This window comes from Protopterus annectens, chromosome 10.part0, assembly GCF_019279795.1.
Source record: "Protopterus annectens isolate FY-2018-M chromosome 10.part0, PAN1.0, whole genome shotgun sequence".
NCBI lineage: Eukaryota > Metazoa > Chordata > Ceratodontiformes > Protopteridae > Protopterus > Protopterus annectens.
The window spans coordinates 783,760,411-783,781,932 of NC_056744.1; the positions used below are offsets into that span (position 1 = coordinate 783,760,411).

At 39.9% G+C, this 21,522-nt stretch overlaps 1 protein-coding gene across 1 annotated transcript in view; it reads right to left on the bottom strand.

Annotated features, from left to right (window-relative positions):
• WLS (Wnt ligand secretion mediator) overlaps positions 1–12,511 on the bottom strand; it is a 903,497-nt gene extending 890,986 nt beyond the window's left edge. Inside the window, exon 1 of the mRNA XM_044085601.1 lies at positions 12,014–12,511. Coding sequence (XP_043941536.1) covers positions 12,014–12,119 — 106 coding nt within the window. The 5' untranslated portion in view covers positions 12,120–12,511. The remainder of the gene's footprint in view (positions 1–12,013) is intronic.
• Between the last annotated feature and the right edge of the window lie 9,011 nt (positions 12,512–21,522).

The window sequence follows — 21,522 nt, forward strand, 5'->3', positions numbered from 1 at the left end:
GACACCACAGTGTCACTTCGGTGTGCTTTTGACTTAATTTGTTTCTCTGAGTCTGTCTCCAGTCTCTGTAATCCTGAGGACTTTCTCCAGTGTCTATAGTCTTTTCTGCCTCTGCAATCTGACTATTCTGAATGTCTGCAGCAGTCTTCTGTCTTGTCTGCTGGGGTCAGTTTGTATAATAAATCTTGTGTATTTCACGTATTTCACCCTTGCTATAGTGCTGTCTTGAGTCGTGTGTGGGAGTCTGTCCAGTCTTGCCATAGTGTTGTCTTGGTCATGCACAGGATTCTGTGTACCTATGCGAGACCTGCTACCTTGTTACATTATGACAAGCCTCTGTACCACAACAACATTGCTACTAAATGCCGGTCAGTGTGCACACTGATGCAGTATTCGTAGTTCTACAAGCCTTTATAATGGTCTAAGTATACTAACACTTTACATAGTGATCAATAAAGGGTGCAGAGTGAGCTTGACAGGGAAGGGGACATGGCAGCAATGTGGTCAAACCTTATATCTTCCTGGGTAGGACCCACAATCTGAAAACTTCTGGTGGTCCCCAAAATGCTAGCACTAGTGCTGCTCAGTTATCAGGACAGACTGGCAGTCCTCCCCCTGTATTCAGTCTCTTACAAACTCCTCTGTGGTGACCCATGCCTCTAGCCTTTCAAACCATGAAAGGCCTATATCTTCCTAACCTCACATTCCTTCTGTGAAGGAACAGCTGTCAAGCCAATCGCAGCAAGCTGTCATTTGTCTGAGGCAGGTCAACTCGGACTTAGGTTTCAGAGGGGGGAGGTGGAGAACAGATAGGGTCAGGATAGCTAGGAGCACTGAGGTGGGCTGGGCTGTCCAGGGGAAGGACTGAAAAGGCTGGAAAGTTGTTAAACAAAATAACACTCCAAGCTGTTGATCATTGGATGGGAAATCACAAACTGACCCCCCCCCCCAGTCTGGCCCCCATGTCTCTGATAGACAGAGAATGACTAAGTAAATTAATCCCCAGCTGATATACCCCCACATAACCCTTAGCTACCTCTTTACTAACATACCCAACCATATAGGTGTCCAAGGAACTCTGGGACAAAACTGGGGTGGGGGCATGGTTAGGCTTGTAACCACCTAGTATAAACCTATGAACCTATAAGCCATTGCACTTTAAGGTCTTCAGAATGCTAACTACATAAATCCATCTAATAGTTGCTCTCAACCAATAGTTTCTTTATTTGCAGGGTGAAGAAGTCCAGTTTTGTTTCAAAGCTTGTATGGTGATTCTGAGTCCCAACCATGTGGTGCTGTGTCTCAGACATTTGCTGAGGATCCATTATTTTTAGGCAGCAGACACGTGGTTAGTATCTCACAAAAGGGGGCACTTAACACTTTACAGTTTGTGGTAATAGTTCTCTGAGCATTTACATGACTTTATAATATCTATATTAATTGTCACAGGATTTGGTGCTAGAAAGTCATGGTGTGCTCGTCTTGCTGCCCGGCTGTACCCATTCTGAGCTGCTTGCTTTTAACATCTCCATGCTTTGTATCTCATTTTGTAAGGAGCTTTTAAGTCAGAGGTGACTCAAAGTATGCACTAATGCTTAAGGCATAAGCCAGGGATTGTAGGTTTGGGTCCCATCTGGGGTGATATAATGTTGATACAAGTGAAGTTTTTAATGACGACGATGACAACTACAACATCCTCCGTCATTGGGTCATTTGTAAGTATTAATGAAATTCACTTGGAAAGTTGTTAGAAGACCATTGATGCTGTGACTGTGTGCATTTTCTTAGTAAAAAAAAAAAAAAAAAAAAAAGTCATGCTAGAATTCACTTCGGGTGTTGGATGTGGTAGTTTACATGGTGTTGTCATGCAGGTTATATGGTTTAGCTTGTGTAGTAAATTGCTACTCAATAACAGCATGTTAAGATAGATTGTCAGCATTTTTTAATCATTTTGCATTATTCTGCAGATATCTATTTGGAGATATTCAGGAAGATGGGTCAGGGCTATATACACTCTGACGACCTTCCCTCACCTTTTTATTAGCAACCAGATGAATAAGTGTTAGCACAAAACAAAGTGGTTAAAACAAATAAATGACATTTCAATGTATATGGTAGCAGCTACGTAGATAAGCAAACCCAAATGCTGCATCGGATATCTAAATACAAGGAACATTTATATAAAAGTGCAAGTGGATACATGTGTATGCACATATATATGTGTATACACACACACACACACACACACACACACACACACACACACACACACACACACACACACACACACACACACACACACGTATTTGTGTGTACGTGTGTATGTGCGCATGTATAATGTGTGTGTGTATATGTATGTGTATAGATATATATGTATGTAGGTGTATATTATACTCGTATGCATGTGTATATGTATTGTATATTTGCAATATATATGTATGCATATATTACATAGCTTTGTGTTTATAAGTATGTATGTGTTTATGTATGTATGTATACTTAATTTTGGTAAGTTCTCATATGGCCATTACTGGAATCAATTACTATGTAAATTTAGGCATCAGTGCATGGCATTTGGAAGACAAACTGCGCGGCCAAGGCATGTTTCATCTCACAGCCCCCCCAGAATAAACTTTTGCATGCCACATCCCTTTAAGGGGTACACAGGACCAAGAATTAGTAGGGCTGATGAACTTCGCATGCAAAGTGATCCCTGCGGGGCACTCATTTAGGAGGCGTTTGGCTGCTAAAGGGTCTGGGTGCACAAAGTCACACCACCGGATTAGGGCTTCTCAGGGCATGAAGGAGGATTTAGGTGTGTGGCTGTGTTTCTTATCAGATTACAATGGGACAGCAATTTGGCAGAAGAGAGACAACCAATTACTGCTTCAGTTGTTTACAGATGCAGCAGGGGGAATTGACTTTGGGTGTTATTTTCAAGATCGGTGGTTCAGTGCGGCATGACCGACTCGGGTGAAAAGTAGATTAAACATTTCAATTGCAGAGATGGAATTTTCCCAGTAGTGGTTGCATTGGAAACATGGGATCTGCAAATGAAAAGAGTGGGTTGGCTTTGCTTGGACAACAATAGGTAGTACACAGTCAATAATCAGCTGGGGGTAAGGGGGTGGTAGGCAGGATGATGAGGTATTTTACTTTTAAGTGCTTAACATTAAATGTCACAGTGAAGGCACAACACAGGCATTGATAACTCATTAGCAGACTCCCTTTCTCGTTTGCAGTGGTCTCTGTTCCAGTTGTTGGCTCCAAATGTGAATCCTTCTTTGGTTCGAGTGCCGGATCATTTATGGGCAGACAAGAATGGTGGCCAACGTGCAATGCCCTCAGTGGGAATACAAGGGTAAGGTACAATAAATGCATACAGCAATTCTTGCAGACCAAATTATCCAGAGGCTGGGAACAAGTATGGCCAATTCTACCTTACCAAATCTGTGCTTACATTTTGGTAATGAAAGAAAGAGGTTGGAATTTTGGAAGGGTGAGAAGCACATTGCCAGCTTTGAATTGGTTTCATCAGGCTTTGGGTCTGAAGGATTTAGTCAGCACATTTCAAGTACGGACAATGTTTAAAGGCTGGGGGAAACACTCAAGAGGCCTGATAAGAGGTACCCCATAGATCCAGCAGTGTTACGTAAACTGTGGCTTGCGGTTTCAAATGTTTTTCTTACAAGGTAGCATTATTTAGGGCTGCCTTTTTGCGGGGCATTTAGATGGTCTGAAATTATTCAGCCAAACAGGAAGAAAGGTCAACGAGCAGTTTTATCACTGGCACATGTACATTTGTTTAGGGAGGACACTTGGGTTTATGTGGCTAAATTCAAAATGGATCAAGAAGGCAAAAGATCAGTGGGTAAAAGGGGTTACCCAAAGGGTTTAGGATGGGACTTGACTAAAGTGCTACTAGATTACCGCAACTATAGGAGTAGGTCAGATGGTCCATTCTTTTGTCATCAACAAGGTGAACCTCTCACACTATCAGGAGAGAGCAGTTTTAAAGGAGGCAATCAAGTTGAGTGGCCTAGACTCAGACAAATATACATTACATTCCTTTCGAATAGGTGCAGCTTCATATGCACATGCAATGGGAGCTTCACAGACCGACATTATGAGGATGGGCAGGTGGAAGTCCAATGCTTATAAAGGCTATGTAAAGTGTAAATGGCTTTAACTCTTGTCCTTTGTATTTCAGCTCTCATCTTTGGATCAGAAATGCATCTGGATAGTGGGTCATTCTTTCAGAGACTCCATCGCTTTGTCTGGGGCAGGCGGGGCTTCTCCTTCCAAAGAGGAAAACGAGCTTCTTGCAAAGCAGTTTGGTTTGGGGTATCAGGAATATGGTGGCACCATCTTAGGGCAGTACTACAGCAAGTAGCAATAAATCTCCTACTGCCATATTATTGCACCTAGGGGGTAATGATACTTGTCAACATCCAATAAAAGATCTAATTGGTTTGATGGTACAAGAGGTATATTGCATGCATGAATGCTGGCCACAAGCTATTTGTTGGTCAGAAGTGATACAGAGAAAGAAATGGAGGGGGCTAGGTCCATTAAAGCTGTGGAGAGAATGAGACAGAGAATTAATAATTCTATGGATAAGGTGTTAAGGGACATTAACGGGTTGCACATTCCTCACCCTGGCATTCGGGTCAGGTGGCCAGACAGGTATGATAAAGATGGGATTCATTTATCTAAAGAAGGTTTGGGGATTTTTAATAAGGAATTGCGAGCTAGTTTAGCTTTAAGGGCATTCACTTAGGATAGGTTGAGATGTGCTGGTGGAATGGTGGAATATTCCTCCCTTCTGTGGCATAAGACAGGAAAGGTAAGGAAGGCCAAGGTAAGTGGGGGGGGGAGGTAACAGGAATTCAGCTGGACCTTCCACAGGCCAGACAGCCCCAAGGGATTATTGCCAGGGGACTTGCCAGCCTGGCAAAGGCTCCTTGGCAGATTGTAAGGTGGCCCAGAGGAATTGTGAAATTAAACAGTTGTTATGATATGATGTGGGCATGTTGAATCAGAAGGGCCGGATATCGCCATGCTGTCTGTTGTCCTGCAGGTTTAGGGGAATGCTATGAAAGAAATAAAAATGGCCTCCCTGACATTCCTGCCTTGCGCACATCTCATAACAACTGGCTTCTATTTGACAAAGGTCATTGGCATTTAATGGCAATAAACTGATGGCTGTGGCCATTTAATCCATCTGAGGTCGCTGTTTTATTGACTATGCAGCTTGTAGTAACCCTGACTTGTAAAGCATGCAACCTCAGTACATTTACTGTCAACTGTGCCAAGGAATGATAATGTTCTGAGCTGGTTTTTGGATATGGCTCAAAGGTTGAGATGGATCATTAAATGAATTATGAGCACTGTTAAATGTTTTATGTAAAACAACATCTAAAAGATGTCATAGAAGGTCTGATGAAGCTATTGCAAAAGCGCTAACCTCTCTCAACAAATAAAATTTATTGTGTGCGTACCTGGATCATTTTTCCTCAACACAGATTATATACTGGTGGTTATTGGAGAATATTTTTATTGGAACCCCCCATTGCATTGCTCAGTAGCTGTTTGCTTAAATTTCTGTCTCTACTGTTTGCTGTTCTGCTGAGCATTAACTCCGCTGGATTAGTTTTATCTTTGATAACATCTAAAAGATCATTCTGTTGGCATCAATGGCAAGGTAAGGTATTGGTTCACTAAACTTTATTAAAAGCAGGTAGAGCTGTACCAATCTCAGACAAAATGTTCCTGAACTACTAGGTAAGACACATGTTGGCTCGAGATTCATATCCCAAAATATCTGCCACCTTTGAAACAAGCTTTCACTACATGTCAAGCAGAATAACACTCTTGCCGCCTTCAAGGTAGAAATTCTAGCTACCCCAGTTTACCTTGTGATGCCCTCCTCAAGGCTGGACAGGATTTTTGAATATGGTTTTATTGGCTGAAGTTGTAATAACCTGCAAACTTCCTGCCTAGACTTTACCTACGAACACAGAAAAATCTATGAACTGAATCTTGTATCAGAACAAATATTCATTGTGATTGGCTAAGCTTCTGGTGTCATTCAAAGGGGATCCAGTATCTGTCTGCCTGGGATGACATGATCGACAGACCACGATGCTTTGCCAGAGACGGCCTGCACCTGTCGCCCCTGGGATTCAGGTTACTGGCTAAGGCTCTTGCCACACCTATAGTGCCTTTTTTAGGCAAAGTTCAAAGGACAAAACTACCACTGTAACAGGTACAAGCATGCAAAACCTGAAGGTAATGCTACTCAATGCTAGAAGTCTAAACCTCAAAATGCACACTCTCGAGGCACTCCTAAAACTGGAGAACATAGATATCTGTGCAGTAACTGAGACCTGGTTCAAGGCTCCAGACAGCACCCCTGCAATACCAGGCTACAACTCTTACCACACGTTTTGGCCACCAAACCAGGATCGAAACACTAAAGGTAGAGGAGTGTCCATATTCACCAAGGATATTCACGCCACCAGGCAAGTTGCCCAACACAATGTGTCTGAAATTCTCCAGGTGCAACTAACACTAGGTAAGACTGCAATCCAAATTGTAGCTTGCTACAGATCCCCCCACCATGCCCCATGATTCTCACTACACCTTTCTAAACATACTGGAAAATATTAAGATACAACCAAACACACTAATACTGGGCGATTTCAACTACCCTGCCATTAACTGGGAAAACTACTAGTGTACCAACACCTTTGCCCAACGGTTCTTGGAATTCATAAATTCCAGCGCCCTGGATCAACTAATCCATAGTCCCACCAGGGGCTTCAACTAATCCATAGTCCCACCAGGGGCTCCAATATCCTAGACGTGGTAATCACCAACATGGGAAATCAATGCTCCACACCTATGATCACCCCCTTGTTGGTCAGGTCAGACCATAAGCTAATCACCCTTAGCATCCACATCCCACCCCCACTCCCCAGTAAGGAAACCTCCATAAAAAACTTCTCCAAAGCCAACTTCATGCTACTCAGGTCAGAAGTGACAAACTTCATGACACCCATGCAGATGGGAACTGAAAGGTCGACTGCCGAGTCCTACACTAAGGCACTGTACAAGCACATCCACTCATGCATGAATCGTGCCATCCCAAATAGAACCAAGATGCTCTCCTCCAAAAAAGGAAGCCAATCTGGTGGTCGCCTGCCATAAACAAACTTTACAACAAAAGGAAGAAACTGTTGCAGAAAAGAGGAAAACCCCACAATGCAAAAAATTCCCTTACCAGCCTCAGTAAGAAGCTGAGATCCCTCGTAAAATTCTCCAAAGCTAGTTACGAAAATAAAATTGCCAAAGATTCCAAAGACAACCACAAGGCATTCTATAACTATGTCAAGAATCTAAATGGCAATGTTCAGACCTGCTCTGAGCTACAACAGAATGGCATTAAATATACTGATCCCAATGATATTGCCAATATCCTGGCAAATCGATTCAGTGCCAACTTCACCCCCTCTCACCCTCTAAACGGCCCATCTCAATACTGGAAAATTGCCAAATTCCGGTAATAACAGCCACAAAGGTAAAAAAAACACTCTCCAAAGCTAAGAATACAGCATCCATGGGACCAGATGACATCCCGGGCTGTGTACTATATGAACTATAAAATGAACTGGCACCTTACCCAAGTGTCATGTTTAATCATACCCTCACCTCAGGCTTTGTGCCTACCGAGTGTCGCACAGCTACAGTTATCCCACTCCACAAGAGGGGATCCACCTTGGATCCCAGGAACTACCGCCCCATCAGTCTGACGAGCCTGATCTGCAAGGCCATGGAATGTATTATCATGGAACTTATAAAACAAAGATATTGGCAACCTTCAAACACTGGACCCCACCCAGTTTGGGTTTGTGAATGGCCAACCTCGTCTCCTGAACCTGATTGACTTCTTCAAATCAGTTTCCAGAGCTGCGGATGAGGGTAAAGCAGTCCACACAGCCTATATGGACCTTGCCAAGGCCTCTGACAACATCCCCCACTCTGGAATCATAGATAAACTTACTAAGCTGGGCATTATTCCCTACGTCACTCGATGGGTGGCCAACTGGCTTACTGACAGAAACCACACTGTAAAAGTAGCTGACTCCAACTCCAGACAAGTGACAAGTAGAGTACCTCAGGGTTCAGTCCTGGGACCACTCTTGTTTGGCATCTACTTCTCTGAAGTACAGGCCAACACTAAGGGACTCTGGCTAACAAAGTTCACAGATGACTGCAAACTGGGAGCCATTATTGAATCCCTAAATGACGTGGATACTCTACAAAAGGGCCTTACAGAAACAGATGCTTGGTGCCAGTGCCATGGGCTCAAGCTCAATGCCAAGAAATGTATAATTATCCTCTTTGGGGAAAAAAAACATGTACCCGTGAATTACCACATAGGTAGCAATACACTAAACACCGAAAGTGTGATAAGAGACTTGGGGACACAGGTGGACAGTGGTCTCACCTTCAATAACCACATTGCCACAACAGTCAGGAAATCCTTCTATGTGGCACACCTCATCACCGAGGGCTTTTCATCCAGAAAAAAGGTCATTGTCCCACTGTACTCATCCTTCATTAGACCCATTATGGAATACAACGCCCCATTTGGCATGTACCTCAAGACATCTGCAACTGGAAAGGCCGCAGAAATACCTCACTAACAGAATCACAGGCCTAAAGCAGATGCCCTATGCTGACAGTCTTAAAAAACTCCAGCTATACTCTTTTGTATATCGTCTACTCAGAGGCGATCTCTGCTTAACATACAAGGCCATGTCAAACCCAGAGCTGTTGGACATGCTACACTTAAAAGAAATCCCAATCCCTTAGAGCCACACACTCCAGGGATCTAAACCTTGCCATCACAATAAATAAACATGCTGGAGGGATAGGTTCCTGACCCAGACACTCCCAAGACTCTGGAATAGACTGCCCATACATGTCAAGCAGAGCGCCTCCTTGGCCCTCTTCAAAAGGAACCTTGATGATTGGAAAGGAAATTCACCCCGGGGATCACGTCAGTCACTCTGCTAGACAGGGGACCAGGGAAGAAATAGCCAGGGAATTGTTATGGCTAGGCTTGTATAGGCCCTAGGACCGATAGCCTAGTACCAACCTATGAACCTATAGACAAGAGCTTGATTAAAAAAATATATATGAAACTTCTGGAATGGGCCAGTAATACAGTAAAGACTTTCAGCTTTTCCCAGTTAGGGGTCGCCACAGCGGAACTCCGGTCCGCTCATGATTGGCAGTGGATTTTTACGGTGTCAAGTTGCCAGCCCAACCATCAACGAAGGCATGCCCATTCATGCTCACACCTACCTGCTTGTCTTTAACATCACTCGACCGCGGGGAGGACATGCAGACTCCACACAGAAGGCGCTCCAGCAGAGAATCGAATGGAGAACCTCTTGCTGTGAGGCGACAACGCTAACCGCTGCACCACCGCGGCTGTGGGCCAGCAATTCAGTAAGGCCAAGAATGCGCATACATCTACAAGGCATAACTTTCAAAAACACAAAAAGCAGAGTACTCTGCATTATATCCACCTAAAGAAAGTCACATCTGTAGCAAGCTTTACTAACAGAAATCTACATTAAAATTTCATCACAAGGGTTTCACTGTTTTCCTCCTGCACAAAGCTTCCCAATATTGCTTGGATAACAAGTTAACATTTTTTTTCTAAACAAAAAGACAAGTGAATGAAATAAGAATGACTGCAAAACTGTAGCCCACAGGGAAAAACAACTGACTGTTAAATAGGCTTGCTGTCTGCAATAAGGAGAATCGAGCTTTTAAATTATTAACCACAACCAGACCTTTGCACAAACAAAAGTATCCCATGTAGAAACATTAGAACTGTTACATCTGAAAATACATAATTTCAGGCACAGAACAATACTCATCAATAAATGACAAAGACAGCCTACATGCATCAGTACCACAAAGAACATGAAGAAATACTGACAACTCTGTCACAGTCAGTTATGACATCTTCCTAAAATCTACTAATAGAGAATTAAGCCGACAGAATTGCATTCCTTCAATTTAATATTGCTATGCGTGCATAATGCAGCCAGTTTTAGTAATCAGATCAAGAACATCCAAACTTGATTTCAAACACTGCAGTCCATATACTTTGACCACAGTGACAACAGTGAGCAGGTAAGTAAGAGAAACTCGTTTATTCTACAAGCAAAACTCCTGCCCTTTTGATGGAATCTGAATTCTTACACCAACTCAACAATACTGGTCTGAAACTGTAGGCTAAAACCCCAAATGCCGCCATAAACACGCCTTCATTATTGCTTCCTATATATTCTTTAGGATTGTTTTATTAAACGCGTTTTATATAAACTCATATCATTTCCTGTTCCAACCTACCAACAAGTACAACACTGGTTACTGTAACGAAGACCTCGCACATTATCTGTGGTTTAAACAGCACCCCAGAACTGCACAGTTCGTGCAACACCCTAGACCGTAATAAAGAACGGGATACACGGAGAACTACTCGGGTACACTAAACAATATCTAGGGGATGGTATCTCATTTGTTTACCTTCAAATACCTGCAGTCTTAAATTTGAGTAGTTATAAACGAATGCAAGAAGCATGTTGGCTATTTTACATCAGATACAAGTGTACCCATTTATTAATCACCAAGAAATAATGGGTTTCATATCACGAATGCAAGGAGCAAGCTTCTTCTGTGTACAGTCCATATATTCATATAAATGTCTATATATTCATAAAAATGTGCATCATCAGGGAATACATGGCATTTGACGAGGACTACATAAATTAATATAGAAAAATACGATAACCAAGTCACTAAGCATACTTAAAGCTCGGGCAAGGGATCAAAGGCACAAAGGGTTATGGTATATAGGACATGTTGGAACAGTGTATCTAACCACAAACTGGAGGGTCTGGTGCAGGTTTAATAACAAAAAAAAATCTGCAACAGGACTGCCAAAATACCAACCACTCCCACTCTGCCTATATTCAGCGACAAAATTCAGACCCCCGTTCCAGAGGAAACATAATAAATAAATAAACTTGAAGGGCATTATATGGCGTACTTTCACGAGTTTCTTTAGCTGGCTTCAGTCTTAAGAGTCTGATTCTAACGCTTTACAGAAGACACGAACTACTATATAACTTTTGAGACGTGCAAAAAAAGTGTTGGCTTATTGAAAAGCTCAGTCAACAAATTCATGTATCACCATCACTAAAATACTACCCACATTTTTTTTTTTAACTTTTAACAATAAGAGCTGTGCCCCAGCACTCCGTGCATGCATATAGAAGGATGTCATGTGTGCTGCAGAACCTTTCAGGCCCTAGCAACAATGTAACTTTTAAGGCATTGGTTGGTGTGTAAATGCCGATGGGGACACACAAAGGCAACACCAACTACCTAGCAGACGCGAGATGTGCTCCAGAGGAAGCAGAACAAATCACATCCACCCCTTCCAAATATTTAAAGCATCGACCATTCCATTAGGGTCAGAATTCACCCAAAATGAATTCTTGCAAATGCCAGCAGCTTTTAATCACGACAGAGGGGCCAGGAATAAAATGCGATCTGCTCAAATGGGTACTATCTCCGTAAAAAATCTACAAATGCAAAATATGCAGGAACTTAAAAAAAGTTGTTTTTAAATGATCGTAGGTGGAAACAAGTTTGCAGCCTACTCCTTCTTCACACGATCTGTCGTCATGCTTTTAAGATATTTTTGCTTATTTTAAGTACATACTGAAAGTAGGCCAAGAGGAAAAAAATTAAAAAAAAAAAACTTTTAGCCACAAGACTGAAGCCTTCACAAAAAAAGCCCCATGGAGCTCGGCTTTCCATGCTACAATAGGGATAGCTAATTAGATCATCCAACACTGGCAATGATACTGTAACAAGCGGCCAAACAAAAAAGAAAGATGAAAAAACTTTGCACACTTACCAATTAACCCTCCAACCAGGAATGCAATTACTTGAAAAATTAATAAAATCACTCCAACAATGCAGAGTTTCTTGGTACTCATATTTTCTATTATTGCCCCAGCCATTTTGCCTTCCGCGTGTATCTGGTTATACTAACCAGCTAAATCGCACAAATAATGAATTAAAGAAATCTTAGACAAAACAACCTCCGCTCCTAAACATTAAGCTTCTGACCGACTCAGTGCTGCCTTCCAGCTTTTCAAAGGAGAAGTGGGGAAAATGAGAAAAATCACATGACGCCCTCTTAGATCCTGTTGAGCCGTCTGGTATCTATTAACAGCCGCAGCCTAATCTGGCTTTAATAAAAGCGCGATCACACCCTCTGTAGGGCCAGTTTCAAGTAATAATGCCAGTGCAAATGAACGTGAAATCCATCTGCTCAGGTGCCGTTGGCATCCGAAATACTTCGGTTAACTCATTCTGGTGAATAAAAGCATTAATAAAAAATGAATTCCTAGGAACCGAAGATGTGGCTTCTTATTAAAGTTGAAATGCATCAGTCACTCCGCTTGTACTAGTATTAAGATTCAAGTCGCGTCCTCAAAAAAAAAAAGACACAGAGAAAGAAAAGACAGAATGCTAAATAAGTAGCAGTCTTCTTGTTTACGAATAACACAGAAAAGTTTGTGAAGTCCACATTTCAAACACATTTTAAATATATCACACGTGTATAGCAAACCAGTGTAATACTATGAAAAAACATACCAACCCCGTAGCACAAAAAATCTAGACAAAGCCAAAAATAGGGACAGATTTTAAATATTGCTCTTATAAACTTAGGAAGTCTTGTGTTACTAAAGATTTTCTGAAATATATAAAGTCTGAAACTCCAGTGCTTGTTTCCTATCTCTCAACCTCATTGCACAAGAAATCTGGACAACGACTAAAACAACGGAGACAAAGGGCCAAAACAGGGACAGAGTTTAAATATTGCTCTTACAAACTTAAAGTTGTTAGAATAACAGGGTTTGTGGCGCATGCATTTTCTAACAGACGTTAGACCCACCAATTTTCACTCTTCGTATTGTATTTCTTACTCCTACTCCACCTCCACCATAAACTATTTGGACTAGTTTAGCAGATTAACCCTATTCTTGGATTGTCTAACTGTATGACCAAAAAACGGAATATATTTTGTATATACCTTCTGTAATTGTCGGATGTTTATTCTGTATAGTTGATGATATAATGTCTCACTTTGTTTGCGTCTTTCGGCTTTTCCCGGTTAGGGATCGCCACAGGGGATATAATGTCTCACTATTCTTTGTAATCTGTATTTTGGAGCTTATATAATTATTCTGTATTGTGTCATTGTAACTGTACTTCGGTTTCTTTTTATACACTGTATACTTGCTGCTAAAATGTTATGCTGTTTCTTTGCAAATTGTATTTGGAGCTTTTCTCCCCGGACTTCCACTGAAAATGGATCGCTGATCCAGTGGATTTTCCCCGGTTACCAAATGTTAATAAATAAATAAATATGGATCCTGAACCTCAAATGTATTTCATTATTTATTGTGCTCAATCCTCAGTGATTTGCCAGAAAAACCACAAATTTTATGAGGAGCAGACAAAAAATATGGGGCAAAAATCTGGACATTCTGCAAAAATATGTACAGTTGAGTGGCATACTTAATTAATTCAGTCCTCACTGGTTTGCCACAAAAAAAAAAAAAAAAAAAAAACTAGACCACAAATAAACCACAAATTTTATGAGGAACAGACCAAAAATCTCAGCGAAAATCTGAACAGCTGAGCGGTATGTATGCATACATACCTCTCAACCTCCTAGCACAGGGAATCTGGTCAAGCCAAAAATAATGGGGGGATAAAGGTCCAAGATTAGGGACACATTTTAAATATAGCTCTTATAAACTTAGAAAGTTGCTAGAATAAAAGATTTTGTGCTGCCATGCGTTTTCTGAAGAATATTAAAATATTATACTACTAATTATATAACTATATATTACATTATTAATATAAAATAATATAACATTATAATATTATAACATTATATAACTACTTATTATACAGCAAGAACTTCTTATTGTAACAATTGTTAATGTCTGTTAAGTACTTCGCAGATGATAAAGATTCTAGTTGTCTACTGATGTATTAAGTTCTTCGTCTGTAACTATGTAATTTTTAATTGCTATGTTGATCAAATTGTTAATTGCTATGTAAATCCAATGTAACTACTGTCTGTATATTTTAACTATGGAGCTTTTCTCCCCGGGCCTCCGCTGAAAATAGACCTACGTCCAGCCGGACACTCCCGGTCAACAAATATATCTATATATATATATATATATATATATATATATACATATATATATATATACACACACACACACACACACACACACACACACACACACACACACACACACACACAATATAGCCCACATATAAATTGCAGAAAAATGAATAAGACGAAGGTTGATGGGCAGTCTGGATGTGTCCGTCTTTTTTGTCTCTTTACATTTCCTGTCCTGAAAATTCAGTGAAGTATTTTACTTGTGAAAGGCTATTCTAAAAAACCTTTCACATATCTCCTTTATAACCATACAGTTTTGGGGGATATTCAACATTCTCAAATATACCTCTCAACCAGCAAGCATTAAAACAGGTACAAAGGCTATTAAAAAGCAGGTACATACAGGCAAAATATATACTCTCCTTATTAACATAACAGTTGAATCCCTAATTAAACATAACTCCTCCCACTTGTAACAGAAATGTGAGATACTATTCATAGACACAAGTTAAAAAACTGAGTGAGTGAAATATAAGCAAATTACTGATAATACAGTGTAAAATCTATAGACTTTAATAAATGATATTGCAGAAATCTAACTCTAACAGTCATTTATTTTTGTTTCTGAAAAAGGGATCAGTAACATGTGGATCCTCCTTCAAATTATTGATGCCACTAGTGTTTTTGTAATGTAGTCTTGTTTCCTGTGTACAGAACAAGTTTAAAACTGTGTGTCAGTTGCTGGGGGTTAGGAAATTGTGATAATTTGACCAATAATTGGGTATAACGCCCCGTTTGGTATGTACCTCTCCAAACATCTGCAACAACTGGAAAGGCCACAGAAATACCCCACAAAGAAAATCCATGGCCTCCAACACCTGTCCTATGCGGACAGGCTCCGATCTAGTGATCATTTATTAGTCTATAGATTTTACATTGTATCACTCTACTTGGCATAGTATAGATTGCTCAGAGGTGATCTGTGTCTTGCCTACAAGGCAATCTCGGACCCTGCCCTACTAGAGATGCTCCATATCCGTAAGTCTAACTACTCGCGCATTACTGGCTTGAAAGGCCTAAATCTAATATGTAACATCAACAAAACCTGCTGGAGAGGCAGGTTTGTCTCCGAGAGGCTGCCTTGTCTCTAGAATAGACTTTCCATACTTATCAGAGTACCTGTCAGACCCTCTTCAAGCACAAACTTGATGAGTGGATGGGAAACCACAAATTTGTACCAGGGGTTCTACCTGTATCCCTCATTGACAGGGGTGATAGGTGCTGACTGAGGTTTCTTTTTGGGGATAAACTCTTGGCTATGCTTGTAAGGGCCTCGGACCCATTAGCCTAGCAACCTCCTATGATCCTAAGAGTTGTAAACTCAGCCTGAAAATAGGAACACACCTCCAAAAATAGGTCCATGTTTAGGTAAATCATGCCTAAACATAGGTAGAGTTAAGAGGTCTACTCTTTAATTTGCAGTAGACTGACTTGATGGCTACTAAATCTTCACCAGACTGTTGAAACAGTACCTAGCTTGAAACAGTAAAACTGTTCATCTTTCTTTGGTTATAAGTTCACTTTCCAAGCATGCCGTCATAACCGTTGACACCAAACCCACTTCTGAGTCACTGTTCTACTTCCTGACAGAATCCACTGCTACCGTTTTATGAATATCTGATCTGCAAGGTCTATAAAGCAGTAACAAACTAATCAGCCCTTGTGCCAGTGACCTCTTCTGTTCCAAAGTCCTCCCTTCCTAGTATCCCCAACATTTACTTAGTGTGATTCAAAGTATGAGAGATTTGAGAAGAGTTGGGTGCTGTGAGTGGTAAGTCATATTAATGTCTTGGGATCAGCACATATGCTTCAAAGTATGAGTGATTTGGGAGGAGTTGAAAGCTGAGAGTGGTAAGCCAGATTAATGTCTTCGGATCAACACATTTGGCAATAGCAGTTCAAGTAGAAATGCTCATGTGGGTAGAAATGGAGTAACATGGCATGAATTAACTGAAACTTCTCTATAATGCTGTAGGCACAATCATAACAATCTCATTGAGTTAACTATGGAATTCCAGTATTGCGACATTGCTTTGGGAACAATACACAATGTTTTAATTGCTGTCATGCAATATTATGAAACAGTAACTTTAACTAAATAAAACTCAAGCAAATATAGTCAATGCTTTCAACTGTGGGCAGTACAGAGGCATCAGACTCCTATCACACTGCATGAAAGCTCTGGAGAGGGTGATTGATAAAACGGATACACAGAGTAGTAGAATGTAAGATGGGAGATGAGCAGTTTGGATTCAGATCAGGATGCAATACAACTGATACGATGTTTACATTGAGACAGATACTTGCGAAGAAGCTAGAGATTTCAGTTTCTCATTCATTTATGCATGTATTTATACAATATTTTGTGATTGTATGCATTTATTATCTTTTATTGAAAATAAACAAAAGTAGGCTTGTGAGGTAAGTTTTGAAATCAAGCATAAGAATGTTATCAATGTAAAGAAAATGTGGTAGATAACTGAAGTAAAACCATCAATAAGTGAAAAAAAAGGGCATGGGTACTGCAAAGAACCATGTGGAACACTGTTGGTGGGGGGGAGGTGCTAATTTTGGAGGGCAGTTGAAATTGCTGATGCAGAATGTCCTTGAGATTACATAATTAATAAACCAACTGTGAGTAGAAGATGCAAAGCTGATAGTTTGAAGTTTTCCAAGAAGACCATTATGGCTTACTTTCAAAAGTATGTTTTAAATCTAGGAAAAAGGCATCAATGTGGTGAGGCTTCTCAGTATCTGTCTGTAGCTTATCTGTAAGTGTTATGGCCTTGCCTGAAACCATGTTTGCAGTCTGCAAGAATATCTTACTTCTTAATGTATTCCTTGAGAAAATCTTAAATTATTTTTTAAAATATCTTTGGCAGAAGACAGAGAATGAAGGATCTAAAATCCTAAGTGGTAGATGGGATAGGAACTTTAGGAATGGGGACTACCAATGCATGTTTAAACTATGGGGGATTATTTCAATAGTAAGAGAGACTAAAAATGTGTACAAGAATTACAGATGTGGCAGTCAGACATTTGAAGAGATTAGCCTTAATTTTCTAGTTTCTCAAGTAGAATCTTTACTTGTTGTGTCTTTTGGCTTTTCCCGGTTAGGGGTCGCCACAGCGGAACTCCGGTCCGCTAATGATCGGCAGTAGATTTTTGCATGCCGAGTTGCCAGCCCTGACGCACAACCTTCAACGAAGGTACGCCCATTCACGCATGTCTCCACTGTAGTAATAATTGCACAAAAATAAAAGGAAGAGTACAACGGAGGATTTTAGGGGAATAAGTGGGAGATGAGAAGGGCATTGTGGTGAATGAAGTAGGAGGCCTGGACTGGTGGTGAGTAATAAGCAAAGGAGAGCTAATATTAAATGAGAATATGTATTCAGTGAACTCATTAAGCAGGTTTATTTAACTTTATTTAAAATCTGTTTATCAGGGTAGAGCACTGATTATAAGGGACCAATTTCAGTCTCAGCCTATGAATAACAAAGGAAATCAGAATTACTTTTATTGAAAGATAGCATGGGTATAATGAAAATACACATCTGTAAAATACAATTATCTGCTAACAAACATTTAAGTACTACATCTGACTGAAAGATGCATTACTTACAATAAATCAGCTAAAATCACCTAGAAAATGAGAGAGTGATAATGACAATTCGGTGTTGTCTAAGTGGAAATGATAGAATATTGAATAGATTGAAGGATGTTAGAGTTTGTGAGTATCTGAAAGGAGAAGTTATTTTAATCAGATGACTGAGTCCATGCTGTATCACTTAAAAACATGAACTGGAAAAGGGTTTCTAATTCAGAAGTTTACTTTTTCCTTTCATTTCACCTCCTAGTGAACAGATTATATTCATTGTGGTGAACATGCCCTGTGTGCTCTCACTAGTAAATAAGAACATACTAGACAAGTGATCACTAGGAGATAAGATGCCTAACCATATATACCTTTAAGCAGATTCTTTTCAAGCACCTAATTGTGCTCACCACCCAAATTGATTAGGGCTGTATCTGATAACCCTTGTGTAAATTTGTTTACCCATCCTGTCATCAAGACTAGCCTTAAATTTCACCAAAGTAGTACTTTTGTTTGATATGTAGTGGTAACTTATTGCATAGGCTAGGAATATGTTGAGTTAGGAACCTATCTCTCCAGCGAGTCTTGTTTATTTATTGATTTGAGTCCTTAGAGTGGGTGCTTGTATAGCCACTGGATTTGCAAAGAAATGGAAGAACAATTAAGACTGGGTCTTTCATGGCTCAAAAAGCAACACACAGGTCACCCAACATCAAAAGTCTCTCCCACACCCGTAGTAGAAAACAAGAAAAATGACTTGTTGGTCCACTGGGAGAAAACACAGCAGGCAGCTGAGATGTGATGTGATATATTTCATTGGACCAGCATACATTTTACAGTTAAGCTAACTTTTAGACTGAAAGAAATAAAGAAATACTACTTCAGGATGTAATACGCTATGGTTGCTCTATACTTATTAACTCCAGACGAAGGGCTCCTATTGATCCAAAAGCATGAGCAACTGTAAAACGTATGTTTGTCCAGTAAAAGGTACCTGATCACGTCTGTGTTCCGGTACCCACAGCAGAAATCAATGAGATCACCACATATGACTGTTCCACAATTGTTTATTTCTGCTTGTTCATGCCTTGGCAGTTTACTGTTTTGCCGCTCCACTTTTAATGTAGCTTTTTAACTTAATACCAGAGAGATGCTTTCTTATTTGTCACAACTTCCAGTTTTCACATTGTATGTCATTAAACATTCCCTAACACATTCAAACAGTAGTCCTGTCATATACATAGTCTTATGCTATCTCTGCTTTAAATAACAAGCAGCAAGCAAACATGCTTCTTTTCATGAGTACAAGCCACCTTCCAACTCCACACCCATTTCTTATACACACATGCACACACACGCACACACACACACACACACACACACACACACACACACACACACACGCACACACACACATACACACACACACACACACACACACACACACACACACACACACACACACACACACACATACACACACACCTACACACACGCACATACCTACACACACACACACACACACACACACACGCACACACGCACACACGCACACACACATACATACATACACACACACACACATATATACATACATGCATATATCTATATCTATGTATAAACTCTGTGGCAGAACAACATTGGAGATGGGATCATATCCATAAACAACAGCACACTGGTTTCAGGCAAACATTGGCAAACCATTTACATGCAATATAAAACCCGTGTGTGCCTCTGAAATGCACATGTAGGTGTTCTGCTACAAAAATTGACATTTGATGTTATTCAAAGACAAAAATATCTAAATATATATTTTTTTATCAATATGCTTCTAATACTTTTGATGTTAGATACAGTGGCTCTGCTTTTTACTGAGATCTGATATTGCGGTGCACAGCAGTTGTGCATGCATGGCAGTACAACAGTAGAAATGACACTTTGAATTGCAAGTTTGGCAACTACAAACTTTGAAATGTATTGTGAGCTGTGCTGTTCAGTTTGCATTATCTGTTATGATAGCTGACTCTTCTTTCCTGGTTAATTTCCTCAGAGTGGCTTTTGTTTTAGTTTAGTGCAGTGCATGCATAACTATTAAGAACATATGAACAAATATTTACTACTGTTACTGCTGCTTCTAAAATGCATTCATTTGTAGTTTGTACTGAAGCTTGTATTCCAGTTATATGGACTATTATAAGAAAGAAATTCAGAATCCATTGTAGATGTTCATTGGCACAGATAACTATTGTTCCTTGTCAGTGTCTACAGAATGTATGCATATCCAGGCAAGATGTACAGGTTTTAGTCCTAGCCAGCTTCTACATACACACACACACACACACACACACACATATATATATATGTATGTATATATGTATGTATATATATATATATATATATATATATATATATATATATATATATATATATAAATATATATATATATATATATATATATATATATATATGGATCTATGTTTTTAAATCAAAAGTACGGTTCATCGAACCGCACTTCCTTGAACTTACTTACGCGAAAGTGCATTCCATCAAAAATGCACTTTCGCAGAATAAAAAAACAAAAACTAACTTAAAAAGTAAAATACACTAAACAGCGTTATGCAGGGGGGCAAGCCCCCCTACTTTAATATTCTCACTCCGAGATCGTACTACAGAGGGGAAAAGGGAATATTCCCTTACCCCCACTATACTACGATCTCAACAAAACTTTCCTTAGCTGTACATCAACAGTATACGGTGATGTACAACTAAGGCAACATGCAAACTGCATGTTTTTCTTTTTATTTGTTTACTTTAGCGAAAGTGCATGTTCAACAAAATGCACTTTCTTTAAAGTAATTTCGACAAAGTACGGTTCGATGAACTGTACTGTCGATAAAACAAATAGGACCCATATATATATATATATATATATATATATATATATATGTGTGTGTGTGTGTGTGTGTGTGTGTGTGTGTGTGTGTGTGTGTGTATATGGGTCTGCTTCTACAGACTGAAATTACATTCTACCAAAACATAAATCAGCGAGATGAATCTGTTGAAACTACACTTTAATGAAACTACAAACTACCGAATGACGAAACACCAAACAAGGAACTTTGAACATGTTTCTGGACCTTACCTTTTCCCCACTGTAGTGTGATCTCAGAGTTGCTATATACAATGTGCAGGGGGTATGGGGGGGTGCAGGGGGCTTGCCCTGCTGCAAAAATGTCAATAAAGGTAAGTTTTTTTTCACTTTAAATTTTAAAATGTGTAGAGGATCTGTAGAGATGTTTAATATCCAGCATTTGGTCTTTCGTCATTTGGTTGCTTGTAATTATTGCCGAATAATTATAGACGGAATTATAGCCGAGGTCAAATCTAAGAGGGAAATTAATTACTTTAGGCCTTTATTGGCTATACAAAGCTTAGGGACTTACAGCCTTTCTGACAACTTGGGTGGTGAAGGTATTAATCAATTCCAATTGAATTACAACTTAGATTGTTTAAAGGACGTTGAAATTGGTCATTTGTCTGATCATAGGTTAAA